We start from the raw sequence: 26,040 nt of genomic DNA, 5'->3' as shown, positions 1-26,040 counted from the left end.
CGGAACGAATGTCGCTCATTACCAGTAGCTGATAATTCAGTTAGGCTGTACACAAGTGCTGGAATTCTTTCACTTATTCTGAAGTAACTTTTAAATAAGTGTCAATGTAACCATCCACTCACATCCCCCAGGTCAAATATGCATGCTGCACTAACAGTTCAGTCAGCAGAGGCAAGGAAGCCTCAGCTCCTCAACTATCAGGCTGTCCTGGTTTCATTGGGATTTTGTTTCAGTTTGTGGCCAGCCATGGTGATCAAGGCCCTTAGAAGTTAAATCCAGGGCAGCTGACCCTGGCTGGCCCACAGGTGTATTCTATGTCATTAACATCAAGTTCACTATAAAAGAGAGGGCTTGCTGGGAAGAGGTGGGGGCTCTTTCTCCTCTCCTTTTGTCTCTCTCACCGTGATTCCTGGAGCAACTTGCCAGTCATATGTGGATAAGTATACTTTTGTCTGTTTTGTGTTGTCATTTATATTGATTTCTTCATTTCATTAAAATCTGGTTAACTTCAACCTACGAGTCTCCCTCCTTTTCCCAATTCCCTTCCTCATTTGGGGAAGGGATATTGGGTGAGAGAAAAACTGCTATTGTTTAGCCCCGGGTGCAGGCTAAATGAAGACACAGGCACAGACAGACAAACAGGAAAGCTGGTGCTCCTGCACGAAAGGGACAGACACTCAGGGTACCTACTGGAAAAGCCATCTTAAGAGATAACATGTTCTTTTCATACGAATAACAGGGAGATTATGGTCCAAACCACCACCATGTAACCCTGGAAGACCCAAACATACCAGTAAGCATTCAGAGATCACATGCCACACATGTAGCTAGGCTACAGGTATACAGAGACCTGGAAAAAGGGGATGCCCATGTCATGACAGAGATGAGTACACAATACTCAAAAGACCAGTGAGTAACTCGCTATGGCCATGAGATAATGCAAGATTGTTAGGTTTACTAACTAGGCACATAATAAGTGAATAATTTGCTCAAGCGGAGTTGTGCGGTGGTCTATGTATTTAATTGAAAGATTCAAAAGAACTGACAGAAGGATATTTATAATACAAAAAAGACATTATATATACATATACACACATGGAATATATCTATATATATCTATGTAGATATATATAACTCAGTAAACTTGAATAGTGCCTTTCTCAGGAGCATCTTAAGGCATTCAACTATTTTACTACGACACTGACCCCATTTATTATCTTTTTTGCTTTGGCTGAATTAAAGCAAACAGATTAAAGGTCTGATCTGAAACACCAAAGACACGTGAAACCAAAGCCTAATAGTATCTTGGGGGACAGCACCATCATCCGAGAACCCATCCACTGCACTGCCTATTAGCTGAATAATATTAAAAGGAGTCTAAATAAATCATTCCCACTCATAGCTTTGCAACAGCAGAAGATACGTCAGTCTCAAAGAGACTTTCTAGCTATATATTCTACAGATTCTGTTACAAATTGAGGATAAAAAAGATACAGCAAGAGGGCCTGCCCTAGGATAGAATGCCACTGAATATCAAATCTATTTACAGTACGGTTATGGGATTATAGAACATTTTATAAATACAATTAATATGTGTACAAGGGCACATAAAAGAGAAATTTCTTTTCAAAGTGAAAGTAACCTGAACTAAAACTTACTGCAGAATTCCACAGCTGCTGGTTAGGAGCCTCTTTTCTCAACTGCCTGTACAAACCAATGCCTATCGTAGGTCCCCAGTGACACACCCATGTTTTAAGCAGCAGCTATGAAGAATCTCAATAGACTCTGAATCTACATATGAAACGTGACATTTCAAAACATGGGTAAGGCATGTTGAAGAGTGGTGACAACATTTACATATAACTAACTTTCTCAGAGAACTCAAGACTGTAACACACTGCATTTTTGCAAGGAAATACATAATACTGCAGCATATAGGTGGCAAAATTCAAAGAACGTACATTGCAACTTCTAACACAAGATAACAGAAAATGCTAGAAGCATCTACCAAATTCTAAAGATGTGAGCTCTTCCTGTATTTGTTTAAAATGGTAAAATTTTCAGTGCTTGCACATGTCCTTAAGACTCAATAATTTCCTCTAATAAAAGAGACTGGGTTTGCTTGTATAGAACTGTGGTGCTTTTACAGACTCTTTTTTAAAAAATTTTTTTAAATACATTGGCTAAAGACCAGTTATAGCCTTAAACAGGAATATAACATAATAAAATTCAGGCAGAGGAGAAATAGATAAAAAGGCAAATTTAACAGTCAGTTTAATGAAGAATTGACATTATTTTCTCTGCACACTTCACAAATGGTAAGGCAGGCTTGATTAAATTACCTTTAACCAGTAATATATTATACTTTACTCCAAGTCAAATAGGCCAGTTTTACTGGGATACTTACTATGAAGGAGGATAATCTTTAAAGGTTTATTTACATGGAAAACAATCTTTTTTACATAATATATAAAATGGAGTAGTTATACACTGCAGCCATTTTAGAATATTTAAGCTAAATGAAATGAATCTTAAAAACTATTCTTTTTCAACAGCTGTGGAACAGGCAGACAGAACATGAACTGTTTTATTAAGCTACAAACCCATTTTCACTATAGAGCATAACTAATTACTGCTTGAGAAAAGAAAACAATTTTTCATAACCATCTTCTAACCATGAGCAGCACTTCACAGTAAGACGGTCAACTTCCACAGATGTTCTCTCCCGTGACAAATTTCTATTTAAGAAGTTTCCCCACTGCCAACTCTCTTTATTGCAGTTCACTCCTTCCTCAGTTATGCCAATATAAACCATTTTTTGGACCCCACTGGAAACCAGATCACTCAAATGAACATGTTTACAGGGAGGAAACCTCCAAGCGCTAAACACCAAACAGTTTTTTCACAGATCCAGATTTAGCACAGCACTACAGACAGATGCACTGGCACAAAGAGAGACACCGAACCAGAGCACAGAAAGGGAACGAATGGCCATAAGCGCACAAGAATTTCTTAAACCAGCTTGGTTTAACCAGCTTTTAAGTAAACCAGTAACTGCCATTTGCTGCAAGAACAGCTATGAACACCGATTTCACGATATTTAGATAGTCACAATGCCAGTGCAATGGCACAAATAATAACTTAAGGAAGCAGTAATGCTTCCAGGCACATTATTAGATTATCCATTGGAATTCAATTCCAAGGAGGAAATGTTTTAAAAGACATGAAGTTTACTAAAAATAGTGCATTTTCTTTACCACTGTGTTAGCTTCAGGAGAAAGGAGGGGAGAGAGAGAGAGAAAAAAAACATAATTCTTTCTGCTTCTCACCTGTAACTCCTGGTCCTGTTTCAAGGAACCTGCTTAGAGAGTTGCCCCCCTCCCTGCTCCCAGTAACCTGAACAGGCCCAGTACCTTCCCACCATGAGACCAAGGGGATGCCTGCTCACCTGCTGCGGGAATGATGAAAAGTCATGCAGAAGGCAGCAGATACAGCCCTAACTTCCTAATTCTGTTCTGAATTGGGCTGTGAAAGATGGACCACTGAAACTGCACTGATGGCTCAGAGGAACTGCTGCATGACATTTCTCCTCACTGTCTGTGTAACTAGGAGGAAAACTGTTAAAGCCAAGTGAAACTGGTCTCCACAACAGTCTCAAAAGCCATAATTTATAATCTTTTCCCATACTATCTCAAACATATAATAAACTATTCTAAAATCTATTTTTCAAACTAAAAATTCCAACTAAAGCAGAACTGTACACACTTTACAGTTTGCTTGTAGTCAGAAAATTAAACTAGATTTCAGAAAGTGTTTTTCTGAAAGCTCTTTTCCTCTCATAACTATGGGAAAACTGATGACAGGTGACAATGAAGTTGTTTCTGACTGAGCAGTCCTTCTGCTTTGAGTACCAGTCACATGCTACAGTGTTACTAATGTCAAATTCAATTACTATTTAATAAAATGCTAGTTCTAATACTTTATCACTTTACAGTCATATTGTAGCCAAGACTGACACTTTCTTGTTCCAAAGCTGAGAACTATGCCACTACCACAGCATCTGGAAACATCTCAGCAGAGAGATGGTTCAGTTTTTCCAACACTGTGAATAATTAGGCTTAACACAGGAAGAAGTGAGGGTACAGCAGCCTTTTTTTTTTTTTTTTTCTCTTCAGAAATGTATCAGAGAGCTTTATTAGTGTAAAATAGGTTTTATATTTGGTCAATACAAGGAAAAACTGTCATTAAAAATTCTGAAGCAGAGATTTGTTTTCTAAAATTATTCAGTACCTGTACAAATAGATACCGGGCATCATCTTAGGGGGGAAAAAAATAAACATCACTATTTCCTATTTTGAGTACTTAGAGTACAGAGAACAAATAATAAAATTCAAGTGATTTTTTTTTTCACCTAACATCAAATCTCTTCTAAATTAAACAATTAACAATGCTGGAATAAATTAATATTTGAGAAGGATGTCCCTGTATTTTGGGGAAACAAAATGTAGAGAAAAGGAAAGAGAATACACCATTTTCTTAGTGTTTTAAAAAAGAAAGCGTGCATGTATTTACCCTAGCAATCTTCTCTCAATTCTCTTAAGAGAAGAGACTTTTCAAAAACTGCAGCTGCAAAATAAGTTTATTTAGTTTTTTATATTTAAACATAAACCAGGTCACGACTCTGAACTCCTCTACCTGCCTGTTCATCATCATCATCATCTGATTGCTGTTCTGAGTTTTGGGAACTACCATACTCATACTCAATGGGCTTTGGATTGTTGTATGGGTAGCCATTATCATCAAAAAACCTTCGAAAGGTGAACTCATAAAAAGCATGTTCAGGATGCTTTCCATTTTTGTACCACCCGTTAAGCGTATCATTTCTGTTCCCTTCCTTATCATCATCACTCCACAATTTGTCTGGATCAACTGGATCAAAGTTTGACGTATCTGTAGGATGAGCGATTTTGGGAATGTAGAAAGCAGACTGCCGCCGTAGGTCGCTTGAAAAGTCAATTGTTTTAAAAAAGGGATGAGCTTTTATTTCATCTGCACCGTTTTTGCCTAAACGATCTTCTGGCCCTCGGCAGAGTTTAATAATAAGGTCAGAGGCCTCTGGAGTCAATTTAGCTTGAGGTGGAATATGAAGTGCAGTTTGCCAGTTGATAACCTTTAAAGCAAAAAGAGGTGTTATTCTATTTACAATTTCATAAAAAGGAAAAAACACAGTGAAAATTAAAACAAAACAAAACAAAAAAACAGCCACAAAGTCATCATTCAACACATGTAAGTCTTTTCACAGTAGAGAGGGGAAAACGTGAAGCTGCTCTTTCAGAAACACAAGGAATATTTTGTCTGGAAATCTGGCAAAATCCAGGTAAAGTTTATTCACATTCCAAAACTAGAGTCTGGCACAGAATACCCCTGTGTGCTGGTTTTGGCTGGGGTAGAGTTTAATTTCTTCCCAGTAACTGGTATGGGGCTGTGTTTTGGATTTGTGCTGGAAACAGTGTTGATAACACAGGGATGTTTTCATTACTGCTGAGCAGTGCTGACACAGAGTCAAGGCCCTTTCTGCTTCTCACACCATCCCACCAGCGAGTAGGCTGGGGGTGCACAAGAAGCTTGGAGGGGACACAGCTGGGACAGCTGACCCCAACTGACCAAGGGATATTCCCACACCATATGATGTCATGCTCTGCCATATAAGCCTGGGGGAAGAAGGAAGGGAGGGACATTTGGAGTGATGGCTTTTTGTCTTCCCAAGTATACAGTTATACATGATGGAGCCTGCTGTCCTGGATATGGCTGAACACCTGCCTGCCCACGGAAGCAGTGAATGAATTCCTTGGTTTGCTTCCTGGTGTGTGTGGCTTTTGCTTTACTTAACTGTCTTTATCTCAACGCATGAGTTTTCTCACTTTTACTTTTCCGATTCTCTCCCCCATCCACCGGGGTGCGAGGGAGGATGTGAGTGAGCAGCAGCTGCTATAAACCAACGAAAATACCAAAAAATCCAGCCCCTGGAACCTGAGATTGGGCACATGGCTTACAATCTTAAAAAGAAGGTGAGGCAAACGAATTTTGATTTATTTGATGCACTGATTAACAGATTTAAAGTTTAAAAAAAAAAGCAATACTGCAATACATTTGAGCCAACTAATATCTTGCAAGCTGAATGCAGTTTTGCAAAAATGGCACCTGCAGAAGATTGCCCTGGTGGGTTCTCTGAAACGCTTGGGGCTCAGGAAGGAAGGGACCAATGGCTCTGAGCTGCCAGTAACCCTGAGCAGCCACAGTCATCTGCTGCTCCTCCACGTCTGCACACTGAGCACCTGCAGATACATCACCAAAGGAAATCCTCTGCAGGTAAATGGACATGGAAGCCAAGTGATGGGAAAAGAACACCCAGATGCTGGAAGAGGAGAAGAAAAGAAAGTGGAAATAATAACTGGAACAGGTGCAAGAAGTGAAAGGGAATGGCTGAGGTCTGAAATGTGATTTTTAGTTGGCATGTTTACTGTATGACCAGATAAAAGAGATTAATGTGATCCCTGAAGTCGCTTTACAAATTAAATGCACTGCCACAGTAATGTAAAGTTTAAAATCTTGTTAGTTTGTAACATGCTTGGATAGAGCAGCACTCTCAAAAAACACCTTTGATTCCACTACAAATTAAAAAGACTATGTAAATTTCAAGCCTGTTTTTTCAGACTGCTAATACCAGACTTTTAAAGTTACCTTCATTTGTGTTTCCAGTGGTGTTTGTGCCAGGAATGGAGGCTGCCCCACTAACATTTCAAACAGAATTACTCCAACACTCCACCAGTCACACAACTGTGTGTAACCTGAAATGAAACCAAAACAAGGTAGTCAAAGCCTTAGTATAATTTTAATCTTGTATTTCTAAGAAGAAAAAAGGTTCACAAGAGAATTCTATTCAATACTTGTTTAAGATTTCCATATTAACAACTATTTATTTTTTGTCAAAATATTATATACTTGGGAAAAGTGGCAGTGTAAGAAAGGTGAAGCAAGCTACCTGAATGCCAGCTACTTTGCAGCGAGATTACAGTACAAAAATGTATTACCTGTTCGTAACAATACTTCTGGAGCAATATAATTGGGTGTGCCAACAAGGGAATGGGCCAGACAACGCTGATGCTGACGTGCAGCTCTACGTTCAAGTGGCTTCAGCCGATCTCCACACCTGCAGTTTGCTGGGTCACCCCATTCATTGCTGAAATCCATACTGTCTTGACGCGCATGATCACCTATAATTGAGTGAGAAAGATGCTGAAATTGAGGAAGATCACTTTAGTTCTTAACTAGTACGAAGTTTTCTTTATCTGTTAACATTTCTTGTTAGAAGACAGATTCTGTTTCAATTTCAACACTCAATTTGAGAGCTAAAAAGGTCATCAACATCAGGATTTTGACTTTTTGCTTATGATATAAAATACCAACTTCCAAGGACATTGTTTTTTTAAGTTAATTTTTGACATAATTATGAGAAAGTATCAAGTTTGATCTTTTCTCAGTTTTTCCTTAACATAACCACATTGGGGGTACAGGGTGTATATTGTTCTTGCTCTTATGTAAACAGAAAAAAAAAAATATTTAAACCATCAAAAAATAAAATCAGATTTTAAACCTTCAACTTCTCTCTGGAGACTGTGTAACAGTCTGGCCTAAGATACATGATCTTTTGATAAAAACAAGTCAAAAGTGACTCAAAAATTGTTTTCGAAGATATGTTCTTATTTTTGAAAATTAAAAATAGGTTATTACAAAAATCTGTATTTTATCACACTCAGAACTGTGAAAATTTTTTTGCTCTAACTTTTTTTAGCTGTTGTTTTAAGTAATCAAGTAGGATATTTAAAAGCCGACTTCAACCTTTCTCAGAAATCAGTAGGTTACACTAAAAGGAAGTACTTGAGACACTCGGAACTTGGGGCAAGGTTTCCAAGAACAATTAATTTTAAAACTTCAGTCCTATCTTCCAAACAGAGTTCAGGCTGTTGTCTATGTAATTATCTTGCTACTGTGGTGATTTTCTGTCTCCAATTTCAGAAGCCACTAATGGGACAAACTTACAGCAGCATACCTCATTCCTTCTCACTTAAGGCATCAACGCTCACACTTACAAACACTCCCCAACTAAATGTTGCCTTCTATCATTTGAGTGGTGTCCAAACATATTGTTAGATGCATTCTTATTCAGAAAGGAAACAGCACAGTCATCTTTCTACTCATTTACTATTTGATTCCTTGCAAAGAATGACACATCAACAAAATTACAAAGGTTTTTCTTACCACTCTGGTAGTATTTTGAATCGTGGGTCCATCGAAAACCTGTACAGAGCCCAAAGTCAGTCAATTTAATATGACCATCACGGTCTATCAAGATATTATCAGGTTTAATATCTCTGTGGATGAAGCCCATTTTATGAACACTTTCAACTGCGCAGGTCAGTTCTGCTGTGTAGAACCGTGCCAGATTTTCTGGAAAGACACCCATTCTAATTAGGAGACTCATCATATCACCTCCTGGAATGTAGTCCATTACAAAATACAAATTGTCCTTATCTTGGAATGAATAGTACAGGCGAACCACCCATTCATTATCAGCTTCTGCAAGGATATCCCGCTCAGCTTTAACATGAGCAACTTGATTTCTAAGCAATACATCTTTTTTCCTCAGAGTTTTTGTTGCATATAAAGCATTAGTATCCACTTTTCTTGCTAGGCAAACTTCTCCAAATGCACCAACTCCCAGGGTTTTAATTTTTACAAACATCGACTTGTCCATTTTAGCTCTTCTTAGCCGAATATAATTAGACTCTTTCTGGCACAACATTTTCCTCATTTGATCTCGGGCTTCTGGTGACAATCCAACCTGTGCAGCAAACAGAATTAAATCCGAAGAGTGAACAGTACTCTTAATCCTTGGCAATCTTCTTATAATTACAAGGCTTAGGCAAAACAAACCAAATACTTATATACAGCATGGAAAATAACACTTTAAGGGTTTTTGTTTTCCTTTTTTTTTTTTAATTTACACATCAGGATTCTATGAAAACATATAGGAGTGGTACAAAACAAAACGTGATCACTTTCAACAGCAAAATGCATGAGGTGCCATGCACCATAAGGTTCTTGAGAAGGGAGTACGTTCTCAAGAAGAAAAAGGGTAATTTACAAACTACTGATAAAAGCCACTGCAAATAATACTTGTCTCAGTAACAGTGCGCATCAACTGCCTCCTTGATTCTCTTTGCAGAGCTAAAGGAAGCCTAGATGTGCCTAGGAGCAGTAAGTCATTGAGGGCTAACTAAGGAGCTGCAGTGGGAAAGGCTTTCGCTCTCTAGACTAGCTGGAGCAGAAGTCACTAAACTTCCTGACCATGACAGTGGAATTTCAGTTGCAGGAGGGAGCACGCAACTCTCTCACACTTCCCTGTGGATCTACACAAACCAGATCCACATGGCACTGTTTCCTACTGCCCACCCACACCAAGTGCGTGCCTCTGCCACAAGCCAAGACCTGATCTTCCTTCTTACCACATAACCCACCTTTTTCTAACAGGACTTCAGCCACACTCTCTCTACTGCTCTCCACTCTACAGACCAACAAGTTGAGCAGAGCAACTTCTCTGCAGTGGCTCACTCCTCCCCACGGTATCAGTTCTTGGCTCCCATCTGTGTACGTATCCCTATCTTGAATTAACATCCCTGGTGTTCCGGCCAACACCACTAACATTCTGACAGCCAAAACACTCACAGGCCACAACTCATCCTCTACAGCCTGGAAACGCTTATCTACAAAAACCACACTAAGCGTTCTTGTCATATTCCAACCTGGGTTTCCCCCTAGTGTATTTTTTCTGGCTTCAATTCCTTTAAAGTGCCATTCAATTCCAGTGCCATCTTTCTTTGCAAATTCCAGTCCCTGGAATCAGAATATCCCTTCTTTTTGGTTTTAATGTGAGCAGAATCTTTCTTTCATTTTTTATATTCTTTTCTCTGTGACACTACTGCCACATAGCTTTATGTTCATTCCTCCTTTTGTTTTCTGTCAGCATTTTCAAAATCTTATATGTTCCCTTTTTCATAGCATCTCAATTACTTTATCTGCCTACCTGGCTTGAAACCACCATCCTACAGCAATGCTTTCCAAGTTCAACCTACAGTATATTTGCTTATTTTTTCCTGAACATTCTGATCATAAAATTGAACATGGCCAAACTGAATCCCTGCAAACATCGCAACTGTTACTCAAGCACTATTCTAGAAGTTTTCAATTTCTTATTGTCACACCTTATTGATTCTTGATACTAAATCTTGCTGCTTACATCTCCTGAACGTTGCAAATGTTTAAGATACTGTCTGCATAACAGTACTCAGGACCATCATCAGGATTAGGTAACCACTAGTCTAAGCCTGCAGAACTGCATGTTAATAGATGACTTCTACTTTGCCTAACTTACAACATAACCTGAAACAAAATATAATAGATGTGACCAGAAAACAGGCCAGATAAAAGATCAATTAGGTATCATTCAGCATCTTAAAAATGCTTTCAGGATACTATATGTCACCTATTAAAGAAAATACTGTTAGAACACAGATTTCTTACAGGCATCATAACAAAAATGGATCCAAAGGAGATACAATTACAAAAATGCATACAAAATGCTTGTCTACCCAAACAAACTTCATAAGGAATATCAATTCAGTAAGATTTACATGGGGAAGGCTGTCTCAAATTTGAGATGAAATTTTTTGTCAACATCAGACAGGCAGTAGTTAGGACTGGATAGCAGTAGTTTCAAGACTGGATGTGAGTAATTGGTTCAACTCCCTACTCTGAATCAAGAAACTGCCTTTCTCACCACATTACTGCAGGAATACCCGGGCACTGTCTTCCAGGACCAAAACATCTCAAGTTTTCTGTGAATTAACATTCTTGAGGCACACTGCAATGCAGAAGGAGGGATTTTTTTGAGACTTACAAATGTCAAAAGACATTTGAAGACCTGACCCTGTTAAAGTTCAGCCAACAATGGAACACCTTCTCAAGTCCCATCTGAACCATGAAGTCTGCTTCATGTGCCCCACTTGCACACAAACCGAACCCCACTGATTAGTTACAAAACTGACAAAGAACTTAATCTAGATGCAACAAAACCCTAGAGGGAGTGAGACCCAATAGAGTAATCAATCACTGCAAGACACAGAGTCTCCAAAAACCTTTTAGCTTTACCTTCTAGTACCTGCTCTCTAGCTGTTGCATCCTAACAATTCTGTTGTAAAAAATAGCTCAAGTACCCCAATTTGCCATCTCTTCCCCCAACTCGTCTTCACTTTTTCCTATGCCATCCACTAAATGTTCACCACAAACTGATCACTCTCTACATTGCTGTATTTTCCCTAGAACTCTCCTCTGCTACAGCATTTACCAAAAATTAACCAACTTGGTCAGCTGCACAAATGCTCACGCACACACACCTCCACTTAGTTCTAGTCAATGCCAGACACAAGAGCTTCCTGAATTGCTGTATGGTATCACACAATTCACTCGTTTTGCTCCCTTCTCATCTTGCTGCGCCTTAAAGCATTATTTAAGTTTCTCTTTGTGGACAAGACATCTAGCATAATTCTTGGGCAAATTCACACATCTAAATCAAGTATTTTTGAGACAGCTCCACTCTATTCCCTAGGAACCCCAACAGCATAGAAATATGTCACCTATGCTAGAAATACAGCATCCTGTGAAGGGAGGTATTTCTGTAGGGATCCATTCTAGTATTCTTTTTTTCTTTCAAAATTCCTACCAAAGCAGAGAAAAGAAGGGATTCAATACTTGTTTAATCCTCTTAAACTTCCTGAAAATAAGTAATGAACTAGTTTCCCTTTTTCCTTCTCATAAAGACCCAAAATATACTTCACTACTGTGGGACTCCTCTCCTGTACCCTCATGAAAAAGCAGAGATGTCTGCCGCAGCATAATACCCCATTTGCCACCCGTCAGCCTGTAATTAAACATCCCAGCTTTATATCTAGTATAAATATTATAAATTGCATTTCATATAGAAAAGAGATTTACTAGGGTGCTAGTAAAGGCACAAGAAAAATATCAAGAAAAGTGGTATCAGTGCTTTCATATAAGTAATGCTTACTATGGAACACAACACAGTAAGAAAGGAAAGTGAAGTTTGCAAATCAACATTAATCATAATCTTACATTTAAGTATTCAAAAATAGTCAAAATAAATTCATGCTTAATTTTGATGCAGGATTACATGCAAAGCCCTCTAAAAAGGGATCATGCTATTCTTAATAAATACTGTTGCTCCAAAATCTTACTTGTCTACACAGGGATGGAGGCTACAGAGTTCAGGAAAGCTTCCCACACCTTAACAGTTTAAACCAGCTGTTAGTGGAAGTGAAAAGGAAAGAGAGAAGACTAAGAATAAAGATCTAGAAAGAGTTCCAGGAAGAAATCTTGCTAACATTTACATATTTGTGATTATGCAAAAACTTATAAAACACTACAGCTTACAGTAAGAATTTTCAGAGAGTAAGAAAGCATGGCTTTAAAAAACAGCACTTCAAGAAAGTGGCATAGTCAAATACATTCTTTCATAGAATAAATTAAAAGGTACATCGTGCTTACGTCAATTTTCAACTACAATTGTTAAGTAATACATCTCAAATTTCCATTTCTGCCAATCTTAAATTTCACTACTTCTCACTATCTTCCCTTTTGAAATGACATATGTACACACCAGCTCCAGGTTTTTACCCTTTTGATTTGGTTTAGTAGAACACTGAAATCCCAGAAATAGACCACTGACTTCACGTAGGTAACAAAGTTGCTGATTTTACATGTTTTTGATGTCTGTTTTTTATCCCATTCAATTACCCCTTGTTTAAACAGATACCTTTACAGCCTGGATTGTAAAATACTTAGGCAAAAGGTACCACGGCTCCTCCATTCTAAAAATGTAACTTTTAAATGCTGATTTTCTTGGATTTGAACTTAAAAAACCCTATCACTACTGGAAACAAACTGCAGAATGTAAAAGGTATCACTGTTTCGGTGACTATATAAATGCACTAACCAGCCTACTGCTTGTCCCTGCTTTGCTAATTACACCTGCAGTGTTTATTTAAAAAAAAATAAAATATTTAAAAAAAAACATTAAAATATTGCATACAACTCACTCAAAAAATCATGATTAAATAGAACCCATAACAAAAAGCTATAAAGCCATGTAGTTAAATCTCAGTTCATGCAACAACAATTTTGCTTCTGCGGCCTTATCATACATGAGCCAGATAAGCTACATTTAGACACGCAAAAATCCTACTTCAAAAAATTAATTTCTAAGATGACAATGAAGTACGTAAACAAAGCAATGAAGAATTTGCCACTTCTCAAACACAAAAACTAAAAATCAATTTCAATACAACGATGTACCACAATGTTCTATTTATCTGTACCATTTAAACATTCTACAATTAAGACATATTTCTTAAAATTAATACAGGAACAGTTCTCTAGTCACAGATTTAGAAAGAAGAAAGAGTTTACCCGCATCATTTCATTCTCTAGTTGTTTTTTCCGATGCAAACGCTGCTGATGTGACTTGAGTATATTCTCCACATGCTGCTCCATGAAGAATTTGAAGGCCTGAGGGGAATAGCTTTGAATGCGAGACTCCCTTCTTTCTTCATCTTTCTTGTTTTTTCTAACAGGAACAGGTGATGTTGTAATTTGTTTCTTTTCTTTATCTGTTGAATCAACACATTCAGAATTCTTCTCATTCTCGTCCTCCTTGGATAAAATAGGTGGTTCCTCCTTGTTGAGCTTGGGTCCAGTCTCATACAGATTGACAGAGGGATTCTGGTGTAACAAGTGTTTTGGGTAAGGTGGTGGGGGACCCTGGTAATTTGGAGCCTCTGCAACAGGAGACATAACTGCCATGTTTGTAGACGGACTCTCAGAGAAGGGAATGGTCTGAACGGTTTGCACTGGTTGTGGCATCCATGAAGGGTGAGTAGGCGCTAAGGCTGTCTGTAGCTCTGGTTTTAACACACGCATACTTTTTACTGGTTGCTGAATGGGAGCTGGCGTTATAGCTGTTACTGTTGTAGCCGAAGGCTGAGAGCTGCTAGAGTGACTCTGCCTGCTTCCATGATGGTTGTTGAAAGAATTTGACCGTACAGGAACGTTGGGTTGCCATGTAGGCATGTCGTGCCCATTGCCAGGAGATGACTGTGGTTGCACAGGGGAAGGCTGTGACCAGGACGCAGGTATTCCAGCTACATTTGTATTATAAACTTCCATGTTGTGACTATTCCTATTTGGCACCATCATTGCCTGAGGAAGATTCCCATTGGTGTATGCTGAAGGAGGAGCAGATCCTCCTGCCTGCATCTGTAGTGCTGTGGGACTTTGCCTGTTAGTTGGATTCATGGGGTATGGGGGTGGCTGGCGACCCACTGAGTTCCCAGACACCACATTCTGGTGAACTATGAATTCTGCCTGACAGTTGCCATTTTGCATTCCAGCTCTTCCTGAGGGAAAACTAAATTTGCTGTTGGCAGAACTCTGCATGATTATTGGTTGCCTGCCAATGGGCACAGCGCTCATGCCTCTCTGACCCTGTGTGGAAGAATTCATGGGTGAAGGATTCATAGGTGGAGGTGGATAACCATCCTGCCATGCTCCTGGTGGCACTGGAGAAATACGGGAGATCACATATTCCATGTTTCCAGAGTAACGCTTTGTTTGAGAGTTTGGCTCCCAGGAAGGAGGTGGAGGAGTAGTTCCCCTTGGAGGGGGTGTCTGTCCTCGAGGAGGTGGAGGAGGAGGAGTGACGCTCCTTATCTGGGGTAGAGGCGGGGGATTCACTCTTTGTCCATTGCCAGGATGAGCCTGAGCAAATGCTGCAATGCCAGATCCAGATAATGGCCTTCCTACATCAGGCTGAGAGCTGGGACTTTCTGAGCGATAAACTACACCGTCTCCCAGGGAAGGGCCATGCCTCTGAGGAACCAAGGACTCCTTAGAACCCTTCCAGCTCTGCCTGCGGTTAACTGACTGCTGTACAGTCCCTGCTTTTACAAGAAGAAAACACAGCATTTATATTATTAGAAATTATTTCTATTTACTGCTTCGAATATTTTATTCTTCTGCATTAACTACTACAGAAACAGGACGGGAATTCTCCAACATAGCATAATCCACTGTATTTCACATAAAAAATTTATCTCTATCTAGTAATATACAGCATGCTATGGCAATATGCTCAGTACATACTATAAGTGCAAAAAAATGCAATGAAACTATAGTATGAGTTTTTAGAAATCACTTTCCTGAAGATGCATTTTGCTTCAATTACAGATGTATTCAATTTTTAATTGAAAAAAACGGTAACATGCAGAATTATTAGGCATACTCTGTATTTTTAATCATGCATACAAATAACTCTCAGAAGAGGTATTCAGTACAAATGCAAAAAAGCAACAGCACAGAAAAATAGGTTTAGTCGTGTTGCTATTCCTTCCAGTTTAACACTTAGAATAAATGAAGTGTTCTTAAATGAAAATGTAACTGAATGCTGTAAAATCTAACAGCCTTACACCCTTGTATGCATAGAGTTCATACAAAATTGTTATATTCTTTGCATGTGAAAGTTGATTACGTACTTCAATTTTAAAAGTTATGTCTTTATGGGTAAAAGTGTTGTATAGAGGCAAGAATTAAACTGTATGAAAGTAAAACTTACAGAGCCAAACTCTACAATATATTTACTTCACAGATGTTATTTTGTATCATATAAACAAAATAATATACAAGGAACTGACAGTGCATGCCTTCTTATTGTGCTTTTTACAATGTTATTATTGCGATACTTGTAAACACACACAGTACTGTAACTGCTGAAAGTCACTATATCTTCAGTAGAAGAACGTGTTAGTTACGGTATCTTTCCAAGTAACAATGAAAATCATGGGTAAATGGTGGCATTTAGCCAGCAGCTTCATACAAGCACTGACTAAGCCTGCCTCACAGACTAAATGAAAATAATACTGTACTTTGCTACTCTTGACTACTGATTTTTCCTCATACCTATATGGTCGATTTAAAATGTAACTTTACAGAGCTAGCAGCTCAGCACCCAACTTCAGTCAAACAGAAGTTCAGTATTTCTGCTGCATCTGAAAGTTATTGTTTGTTTAGGTACATGCTACTAAAACCTGGTAAAAAAAGAAAAACATCAAGATGAATCAAAAATGCGCTTGCATGTGTTAAGAGAGCAAGTAGCAAAATTCTGACTCTGTTGCTACTAAAGCTATAGTGTGCCCCCTAACTTCTATAAAAACATGAAGTCTGCCTTAAAAACCACACAAACGAAATCTGGAACCACGCAGAGGTAGAGAGCGGGATCCTGAAACAGGACATACTAAAATAAAAATATTGTAGCCATATGATATATAAATATATGTATATACACACAAAACCCCCATATATACACAAAAGTACACATATGTAGTGCTGCTGTGTGGAAGAATGTGTGGAAAGAGAAACAAAAAACTAAAATAAGAATTCAGTGCTCACCACTGACTTCTAAATGGCACCTGACACCGAGAACAAAATATGTGCATCACACCAATGAGGGACAAAGATTACTATAATGAGATCTGAATGCCATTCCTTGTATAAAATACTTACATTCAATACTAAAACCATGCAGTTATAAAAAGAAATGTTTAAGAAATTCTTGTCAAATGCACCTATCTCTCAGAAAAATTACATTATATACTTTACATGCTATTTTTAAAAGCAAAAAACTGTATCTCAACATCTCTGTTCCATTGTGAGCACACGAAGGAGGAATTTGCTATTTTATATTTTTCATCTATAAGAATACACTCAATGAGTTACTGAGTTACCATGGATACACCTACCTGGTGGTTTCATACCTGTGTTTACAGGTCTTGCTGCTGCTGCAACCATCTGTTCCCGACGAGGATCCTGGTAGCTCATTTTACTTATAAACTCAATGGCGGCTTCTATACTACGGTTGTTAGTTTGTCTAAGAGCTTGTATAACCATATCCTAAAGAGAAAATTATATACAAAAAATAAATTACAAGAAAATGGCAAAAATACCAAAAATCATGGTTATATAGCCAGATACCCTCCAGTAATTTTGCCAAAGTACATAACTGATTTCTATCGATTTAAAACTAATTTTAAAATATTTTCTCCACAACAGATCCTCTAAAATACTAATACAGTCTGGATCTTCAGGAAAAAAAAGTTAACTTGTTGAAGCACTGTAGTTTGATGTAAATCGTGTCACATCGCTATCTGTACAAACAGTTTGCTTATACGCACTGATACGCGCTACCCAGGCAACAGGTAGTTACAGGATGACCAGAGGTCTCTCCTAACCCAGGTTGTTCTATGAAAGATACCCTAACGTGAAACTCGGAACTTTGGATTTTTGCTCTTTTTCCTTCAACTCAGCATGACTTCTTGTCAACAAATATCCCTTAGTTTCTCCCTAAGAATTCTTCCTGAAGAAGACATTATTGCCAGAAATTCTATTATTTTTGCCGTAGATTTGGGCTCTGTGTTCTTAGAGATCCAAACACAAGTTTTGATCTGGTGGCCAATCCCAGCTCTGTCAATGGAAAATGTATTATGGCTCAGAAGGGAAGTAGTCAGTATCAATTTCAAATTCAAACACATTTTTAATTTCACCATGCCTGTGTACATTTTTAACACTACAAACATTCAAAACTACATAAAGCCTTCAGAAACAATAATTAAATTCAGTGAACAAGCAGAACCTTTAAAACAGATTTTAAAATTAAAAAATACATATAATAATGTTGTCACAATGTTTACAGACCAGCTGACATTGTTGGAAAAAGCAGATACAACTTTGCTCTCATAGCTCCTTCACCAGACAGTTATGTCTGCAATGCTTCTACTATTATAGGCAAGACTGATTTGTTGCAAAGAAGTGCATTTTTAGCACCCATATGCTATCTGATCATTGTGCAAACAGAAGGCTAAGCTGTCCAGAGTATTTAATTTCCAATTTGAATATACTTTTATAGGACCTGTCATTCATTTCTACCTATCGACTTCCATTTTCTTCTTAATCAGTTTCAAAACATAATTTACTGTCTTTTAGCCAAGTAATTCTACAATATATAAACCTAAACGCACAAGTTCACATCAGCAAGCCATAAAGACACACAGAATCTCAAAGTACAGAATCAGAAATATTTTGAAAGACAAAATAGTCTCTCTTTAGTTTGCTCTCCACTAACCAGAGGACCTGAGTAAAAGCCAAAGGATCTCTCTCCCCTGTAGCTAAAGAACAAAAACCTTGGTCACCTACATGACATGAAGTATTCAATGTCTTGAAGAGTACCACCTTACACAAAACATATGAGGACTGCACCTGAATCCTAATAAGCAAGAGAGATTTCCTGTAAGCTATTTAGGTTGTTTTTTTTTTAAAAAAAAAAAAACAAAAAAACAAAAAAAAACAAAACATAACGAACTGCATTCTCCCATAATTACTATACATATACATATTTCTATCTATATACACACTATATATATACACACACACCTGATATTGACAGATATCTATCTGTTCAGTTTTAACCCTGAACACTACCTACTACTTCAGGGGTGGGAGGAACAACCAAAACGATTGTGACATTCATTAAAAAAAGAAAAAACAAAAAAAACCACCAGTAAAAATCAGCCGCTTACAGCTGGCCAACACACCCCAGCTATGATCCAGTCCATAAAACAGCCCCAGCTCAAAATACATTCTCATTTCATTCCTACTTGCTGTGGCAAATACCCTCCACCAAGAAAAATGCTTTCCTACTTCAGCTGTATCTGTTCCCAGTGGTGTTCACAGGCCAAAGCCATATGGACTATTGTGGCAACACAACTGTGAGTTAACACATGGCAGAAATGGCTTATGCTGGCACTGTGCCTGAAAAAAGGTCCACATAACGGTAAGTGTCCTGGGAATTCTCAGCTGTACCCAAGAACAAAGGGTAGGAGCAAAAGGCTCCAATAAAAATACCAACTTAAGATACCTTTCTAGTTTATTCTTCAGGTTGCAAAAATGACTGCAGGTTCAATCCGTAAAAATGAATCTGAGAACTGATCTACTTTAGAAAAAAAAAAAAACAAACCCAAACAAAAAAAAAAACACAACCAACCTCAGCAACAAACCACAGAGCAGGAACAAATCATTACAAAATAATTTATCATTATAAAATCCTTCCATTCTTACTGAAAACACAGCCTGGACTGTGTCTGAGCAAGCAAAAGGAATATGAAAAACCACTATCAGCACCTGACACTGGGACATTGTTGAGGAAAAGCCAGTTGATAGTTTTGGAGAAGCTCACTCTTGGTAGAGATAGATCTCTCTGTAAATACCGAAGCATCGCAGCCAGCAGAACTCGTGAGCTGGTCACTACTGCAAGTAGGGCACTCCTGTAAAGGCAATCCCTGTTGTGGTACTGTGCCTTTTTCCTTTGGAAAGATGAGTGGTTTGCTAGCTTTTTTGTAAAAAAAAAAAAAAAAAAAAAGTGTAATTTTGTGTGCAAATCCCAGTAAAAACAGGGGAGCTATAAGTGCATTGTTTTTTTATTCCTGGAAACCACTTTTCAGACTCCTTTTACTTATGAAAATGAATGAATTAAAATAAGTTTATTCAATAATGTAAAAAATAAATAAATTGAACAATTATTTAGTTCCCTGTTCTTATAACGAAAATAACAGCAGAATAATTACTTATGTCCAAGATTTTCAAGAGACTTGACATTTCTGTCTTGAGAGTATACTGCAGAGAAGACACTCTGCGACTGGTTTTGTCATGTACCTTGTTATTTTATCTGTATCTGACAAAGTGCATAAAGTAAGGATAGGCAAATTTCTTTCTCCACGAAGTCTGAGTTTCTATAAGCCACAGATATAAAAAGCTCATTAAATTAATTCCTGAAATATTTGGTACTGCCTTTCAATTTAGAATGGCCATATTGTATCAACATATTTTAATTGAGCACAATCCAAAATTCCCTTGAGTATCAGAGGCAAAATCCATGTTCTAGAGTCCAGTTCTCTCTGCCTAAAATGATATAAATAATTAAAACAACATAACACTACCACATAAGAACAAATGGTGCAAGATCCTTAAAAAAAAGAAAAAAAAAACCAAAAGCCAAGCCTCTCTAAATCCTTCTATTCCTCTTCTTCATCGTCCATTATTACATTTCACTATGTCCTAATTAGAAACCTACCAGATTTTGAAGATGATATTTTGCTTATCATATGCTGTTCAAATATTCCATGATCAACACCACCTTTGACATGTACTAATAGTTTATAGTTAGCAGAACATAAATCTTGAAAATAAAATATTTCACCTCATCAAAGCCAGCAGCTTGTAAGTCTTGCAGCATTTGTCGATTAACTTCTGATGTTCCTTTGACAGCTGAGGTTGTTTCATTTGCAAAAGGCAGAAGTGAATTTCTTATCTCCTGCAAAACTTTATGATATGTTACAAATTTGGGGGGATTCCGGCCTTGTCTAGGTTCTTCAGATAACATTTTGCCCATGCTGTGATCAGCTTTAGCAGCATCTGAGGGTTTAGGTAAATTCCTGAGGCTCTCTCGTATTTCCTGTAGCATCTGCTGGCTGCTGCCAGTATAGTTACTGGCAGGAAAAGTCTTAGGCCTCATTTGTCTATAACCTTCTGGCTTCTCGCTTCTCTTCATGAAAACATGTATATATGCAACCTCCACCAAGGACTCGCACACACCAAAATGCAAGGAAAACTGGCTGGTAGTTTCAGAACTTGTGACAGCAGTGGCTCTTCACTGTGAAATCCTGGTTCCTGTACTGCTGGAGTTTGTCACAACCCAAAACTGCTATCCTGTTAACAAAACAAAAAAACATCCCATTACATGTCCAACAGTGACAATGTTCACAATGCAGCATTGGTGGCAGTGAAATGTTCACAGGCAGCACTGCCTTCACAGTTATTAAAAGCATGCTAAGCAACTTCTTCAGGAAGTCTTTACTCAACCTCAATTAAAAACTGTGTTGGGCTTCTAACAGTCCATTAACAAAAAAATGTTTTAGGTGCCTCAAGTCCAAACTGTCCTGAATTGCAAAGGGTGTGAAGAGAGTAGAGAGGAACTCAGTGTGGTGGACAAAGCTTTCAAGGGCAGATACAAACTGCTGTGTGTGCTACCCCATCACTGCTGCTTTGCCTTCCCTCTCTGCCAGGTGCTGTCTCCGTTCATCACCCACATTCTTGCCACCAACACTTCCATTGCTGAAGGTGCCAACTCTACTATCCAGTTAGCTAGGATATGGACCAAACACCCTAGTCGTTCAACAACTCTGACATCAAGCTCCACAAACAGATGGAAGTGAGAAGTACAAAGTACATCAGTGAAAGCATACAATTACCATGTTTTTATCCATTCTTTAGCAGTCACATACGTAAAAAGTAAACACTTGCCCAGCTCATCACATGCAACTTTATGATTTCTTCTACCATCTGCCATTTAGACCTGTTTAAGGGTTCAGTTTTCTAAGGCTGTCACAGTCTCTTAGCTCAAGACTCCTTGAACCAGTCTTCGTCAATAGTTAAGTAATTTTTAAATTTATTTTATATAAATGAAGATGAGAGCAGGGGGGAAAAGAAAACAAAGAATATTTAATCAAACTTTTTTACTGCAAAATTTTTTAACAACTCAAGTATCAAATCCACTGAGAGCATAGCTGTGACATTTGAACTTTCTGCCAAAAAACAAATAAATACGTTTTGCATTCTGAAGGTGCTGACTCATCAGGGAAAGAACCCTGTCTCTGCAAAGAACTCAAATCTCTGCATTCGTGCTACGCACTAGTTAGTACTGTAACTAGTAACTGGTATGGCAAAGGACAGAGCAACCAAGGTGAAACTTGGAAGAAGTTACAAAGCATTTGCCTCTTCAGAGTATAATGCAATAAAACTTTTGCAGTCTCTACTGCTCCACAGAGGAAGATCAGTTACTAAGATAGTGCAAAACACAAAAATTACATATTTTAGCACTCTTTTATTCACAGGCAACTAGAAGAATGGTGAAGCTCAACTCACACTGTTCCTCTATTATAATGCAATGTCTAACAGTAGCAATACTGAAACGTTCTTATTTTCTTGTTTCTGTTTCTCAAAGTGTCAAAAATTTGCATTCCTAGTTTTCTGAAGGATTCAGATGTCTCTTTTGTCTCTTAAAGTAAGTATTGTGCAGATAAGTGTTTCTCATATTAGACATGAAGTAAACAGGTGTCTAAGTTTTACACAGTCTACATAAAAGTCACTCTTTCTTCATCCAGGTTTCACTTCTACAATATTTGCACTATCATAAACCAATTAATGATTCAGTGACTGAGGAAGAATATGGCAAGAAGTTCATAGGAAAAAGAGCCCTCTAATACATATGCAAATTATACTAATTAAATACTCATGCTACCCATATATGAATAAAACCTGAAAGCCTGAAGTAATACATAAATAAGGCCTGTGAAAAGAAACACAAGGGACACCCACTAAATCTCGTTGTCCTTGGAAACCACTTAAGAAATAATATTTCTCTAATGGAACTACCTAAATCTTAGGTGCTGTAACTGCAGCCACAAGCTTTCTTTGCCCTGTGATGGGTTTGAAACCTTAAATAAATGTAATTTGGTAGTTATATTAAAGCTTTTTCCTGCAGTCTGGTAGCATACAATTCTTCAGTGCTCACTGATCATCAGACATGTAAGTGAACTTTAATAATAAACAATCAAGTTTTGCTCAAGGTACTAAGAAATCTAGATTCGGCAAGAAGTACATCATGAGAGCAATTAAACTGTAATTTAATTTTGGCTGCTTTCAAAATCATATTCAAAACACGCCATATTTAAGACCACGTTGAAAATACTTTGTCAAAAACACCTTTTCCAAAGAAAGGGGAGTAACTATATTTAGACCATTTTACTAGAATTTAGTTTTGCTATGGATGTTCCTGTTCTTTCCAAGAGACCTGCTTCAAAAAAACACACGTTGGATACCCAAGTGCAAGGAGATACGCTAACAACACTTGACAGAATCACCACCTCCAGCAAAGCGAAACCTCTAGCATAAACTCATCCCAAAACATAGGACAACAAGGCTAAATATCTTAGAGGCTTAGTAATCTAGATTACTTGTTCAAATTCAGTCAAAATTAGGAGTAATGCCTAGTTCACCATTGCCAGGGTAATCTGGATAAAACAGTTGGTATTGATCTTGTGTCACACAAATACCAATGAGAGAAGAAAGAAATGTCCATACACGAGTTATTCCTTTTAACAAGTCCCAAAGGCCTAGAATTCAGGAGAAAAGTTGTTTTGTACCTATGTATTTTACCATAATTTCATCTGGTATTTCAATATTCACTTTATGGTTACACCATGGGTAGCTGAGATAAACAAAGGTAACGCCTCAGAGAAATCAAGGTTAAATTAACAGGACACTTAAACCATAACTCAGGAGACCTAGAGTCTACCACCTAGGGGGAAAAAAATCAACTTGTCCTCCAATTTCTTTAGGTGCAAAACTGAAAGAACTGTATTTCTTTTTACAGTGCTTTGAGAACTTTAAGACAAGGGATGCTCTAAGCGTTTGATAACTATTATTTTGCTAGTAACTGCAGCCTAACAGGATATGGACTAGCAGTCTTGGAAAATAAGGCTGCACTTTCACATAAACTTTTAGCAGAAGCAGAACTTTACCAGTGTAAACCAGCCTGTCCACTTACCTCCCACCACTTACTAGCAGCAGCATAATTGTTTGTAAGGCCACACTGAACGAATCAAGCTAAGGAACTTACCCAGATAAATAGTAACATTTTTTTGGTGGGTTGTTTCTTTTGGCAGCAGTGTTGGGTAATAGCAGTTTGATGTATACTTGAAACTACAGTCTTAATTGCTCAGAAACCCAATTAATTTGGTCCTCCAGTTTAATGAAGTACAAGAAAGCAAGTATTACCATTGACTACAGTTCACCTTGCTTTACATACAAACCTCAAAATTCAGAAGCCACTCCTCTTACAGACATCTGCACGCATTTTGAAGCCAGAAAGTTTCGAGTGCTCAGTAAGAAACCTATCTCAATGTTGTACTTCTAAGTAGCAAACACTAATTGTATCCAAGGGAACTGATGTCTATTCCCCCTTGCAGTTTTGTGTCACTAAATGTAAATCATAGATCTGTCTGTTAAAGCAGCTCTTTCCACTGATTAAGTTCTCCTCTTCCTTATAGGAGTTAAAAAAATAATTTTTCATTTCTTTTCAAAATATGAAGATAAAGTATTTTCCTCTACAGGTCAAACTATAAGGACAAAAAAACCTCCTTGTCTTTATAAATCATGAAAGACTGACTTAAAAATAGGCATTTGAATGAAAACACATAATGGCTGCATGCAACTGTCAATGACTTCCAAGTTTTTCTGGGGAAAAAATACACAGGTTTTTAATAGATCTGTAACATTTCTTATCTCCAAAAGTTCTGAACATACTTTTAAATACTCATATTTCCAATTAAATATCCAATGCCACATTAATCTGTTTTGGTTGTCTCTCTCATGTACCTATTCTAGTAACTTATTTTACATGTAATCACAACATTTTATTGCTATGGATTAAAAAAAAAAATAATCAAGAATTTGGGAGACATAAAATTGAGTTTGTAGGGACTTGGTTCAAACCAACAAAAGGAAGCTGTTCTTCAGATAACAGATCACTGAGCCATTAAGTAATTTGCCAAAGGATGCATTTCCAATGCTAAAAGTTTCCACAGGATGAGGAGAAAAGTGGACCCTGAAATTAGTAAATACAACTACATACGGCCAGGGAAGACTGAGCTGGAAATGACCAGAGGCTAGCTGAACACTGGGAACATTTTGCATTCGCTCTGCTTGTTTCCATTCTCACGCTCTGCTATCTCCTTTAACAGGATACAGCTCTTGTACGTACAAATGTATTCTTAGTTATTCTCGGTAGCAGTAGCAGTAATTTCGAGCGCACATAGGAGTGATCTTTATGGCTACCAGCAGGACAGCCACCGAGGACCAAAGTGTAAGGTGCGTTGGCACAGACAGGCACAGAGGTAATTCCTACAGCTCAGCAGGACCCAGCGCTACAAGGACCAACCATCTCAGGCGAGTCCCAGCGCCGGGTTGAGTGCCAGGCATACGACAACCACGATTATCCCGACTCTGTCCCAAGGCACGGGGACACCTGCGCTGCTGCCGCCCGGCCAGACCCAGGCCATGACCCGCGGTCGGTCCGGTGCAGCGCTGTCTCCCCGCACCGCCGCTCCTCCCCGCGCAGGCCGGCGGGGCGAGCGCAGCCAAGCACCACCGCGGGGGCGGCGGGACCCTCACCGGCGGCGGCACACGGGCCCAACCCGCCGCGCCGGGGGAGCGGGTGGCGCGGGCCCTGCCGCCCCTCCCGAGGAGCCGTTCCCTGGCGAGCAAGGAACCGCCTTCGGAGGCACCCGCTCCCGGCGGGGAGAAAAGAGCCCACGACCCCCCCGGCCGGCCGTGACGAGAGGGCTCGTTATCGCCCCCGCACTGCGGCCGCGCCTCGGCCTCCCGCCCGCAACCCGCCGCCGCCCCCCCTCCGCCACCACGACACAGCGGACCTACCTGCGGCGAGAAGGCGGCGGCGGCGGCAGCAGTAGCAGCAGCGCCCCGGGCCCGGGCGTGTGCGCACGGAGCTCGGCCTCGGCCCCGCCCCCGCGGCGACGACCGCCACGGCCTTCCGCGATGCCGGCAGCGGCTCCTCGGTCCCTCCGCCAGCCGCCGCCGCCACGGGCCTCTCAGTTCGGCGCCGCCATTTTGTCGGTGCCTCCGCCGCGGAGGGCTTCCCGGATATGGTCAGCTCCCGGCCTGCTT

The 26,040-nt window shown here is 39.0% G+C and overlaps 1 protein-coding gene across 6 annotated transcripts; it reads right to left on the bottom strand.

Moving 5' to 3' along the window:
• Positions 1 to 999: 999 nt before the first annotated feature.
• On the bottom strand, positions 1,000 to 25,957 carry LATS1 (large tumor suppressor kinase 1). Of its 6 annotated transcripts, XM_068402231.1 has the most exons (9): positions 20,495 to 20,561; positions 19,420 to 19,627; positions 18,436 to 18,505; positions 16,986 to 17,136; positions 13,603 to 15,131; positions 8,320 to 8,902; positions 7,092 to 7,274; positions 6,742 to 6,848; positions 1,000 to 5,170 (listed from the first exon to the last, which is right to left on the bottom strand). In XM_068402231.1, the coding sequence occupies exons 4-9, from the start codon at positions 17,131 to 17,133 to the stop codon at positions 4,658 to 4,660; spliced, it is 3,063 nt and encodes a 1,020-aa protein (XP_068258332.1). In that variant the 5' UTR covers positions 17,134 to 17,136; positions 18,436 to 18,505; positions 19,420 to 19,627; positions 20,495 to 20,561; the 3' UTR covers positions 1,000 to 4,657. The 6 variants fall into 6 exon arrangements, with proteins under 6 accessions (XP_068258332.1, XP_068258293.1, XP_068258301.1 ...); XM_068402192.1 differs by lacking the exons at positions 18,436 to 18,505; positions 19,420 to 19,627 and adding an exon at positions 25,792 to 25,957 and having other exon boundaries at positions 20,495 to 21,003; XM_068402200.1 differs by lacking the exons at positions 18,436 to 18,505; positions 19,420 to 19,627 and adding an exon at positions 25,792 to 25,957 and having other exon boundaries at positions 13,603 to 15,128; positions 20,495 to 21,003.
• Positions 25,958 to 26,040: the final 83 nt, after the last annotated feature.

Source organism: Nyctibius grandis, chromosome 1, assembly GCF_013368605.1.
Source record: "Nyctibius grandis isolate bNycGra1 chromosome 1, bNycGra1.pri, whole genome shotgun sequence".
In the NCBI taxonomy this organism is placed as follows: domain Eukaryota; kingdom Metazoa; phylum Chordata; class Aves; order Nyctibiiformes; family Nyctibiidae; genus Nyctibius; species Nyctibius grandis.
This window is presented reverse-complemented; position numbering and strand designations above follow the sequence as displayed.

Bases quoted from the DNA above. Each gene is read 5' to 3' on its own strand.
- LATS1 (XM_068402192.1), bottom strand. From the start codon at position 20,845: ATGAAGAGAAGCGAGAAGCCAGAAGGTTATAGACAAATGAGGCCTAAG. The intron at 8,903-13,602 runs GTAAACTCTTTC...TTTGCTGCACAG, and splicing joins TAGAGAATGAAATGATGCGG to GTTGGATTGTCACCAGAAGC. The intron at 7,275-8,319 runs GTAAGAAAAACC...ACTCAATTATAG, and splicing joins TTCAAAATACTACCAGAGTG to GTGATCATGCGCGTCAAGAC.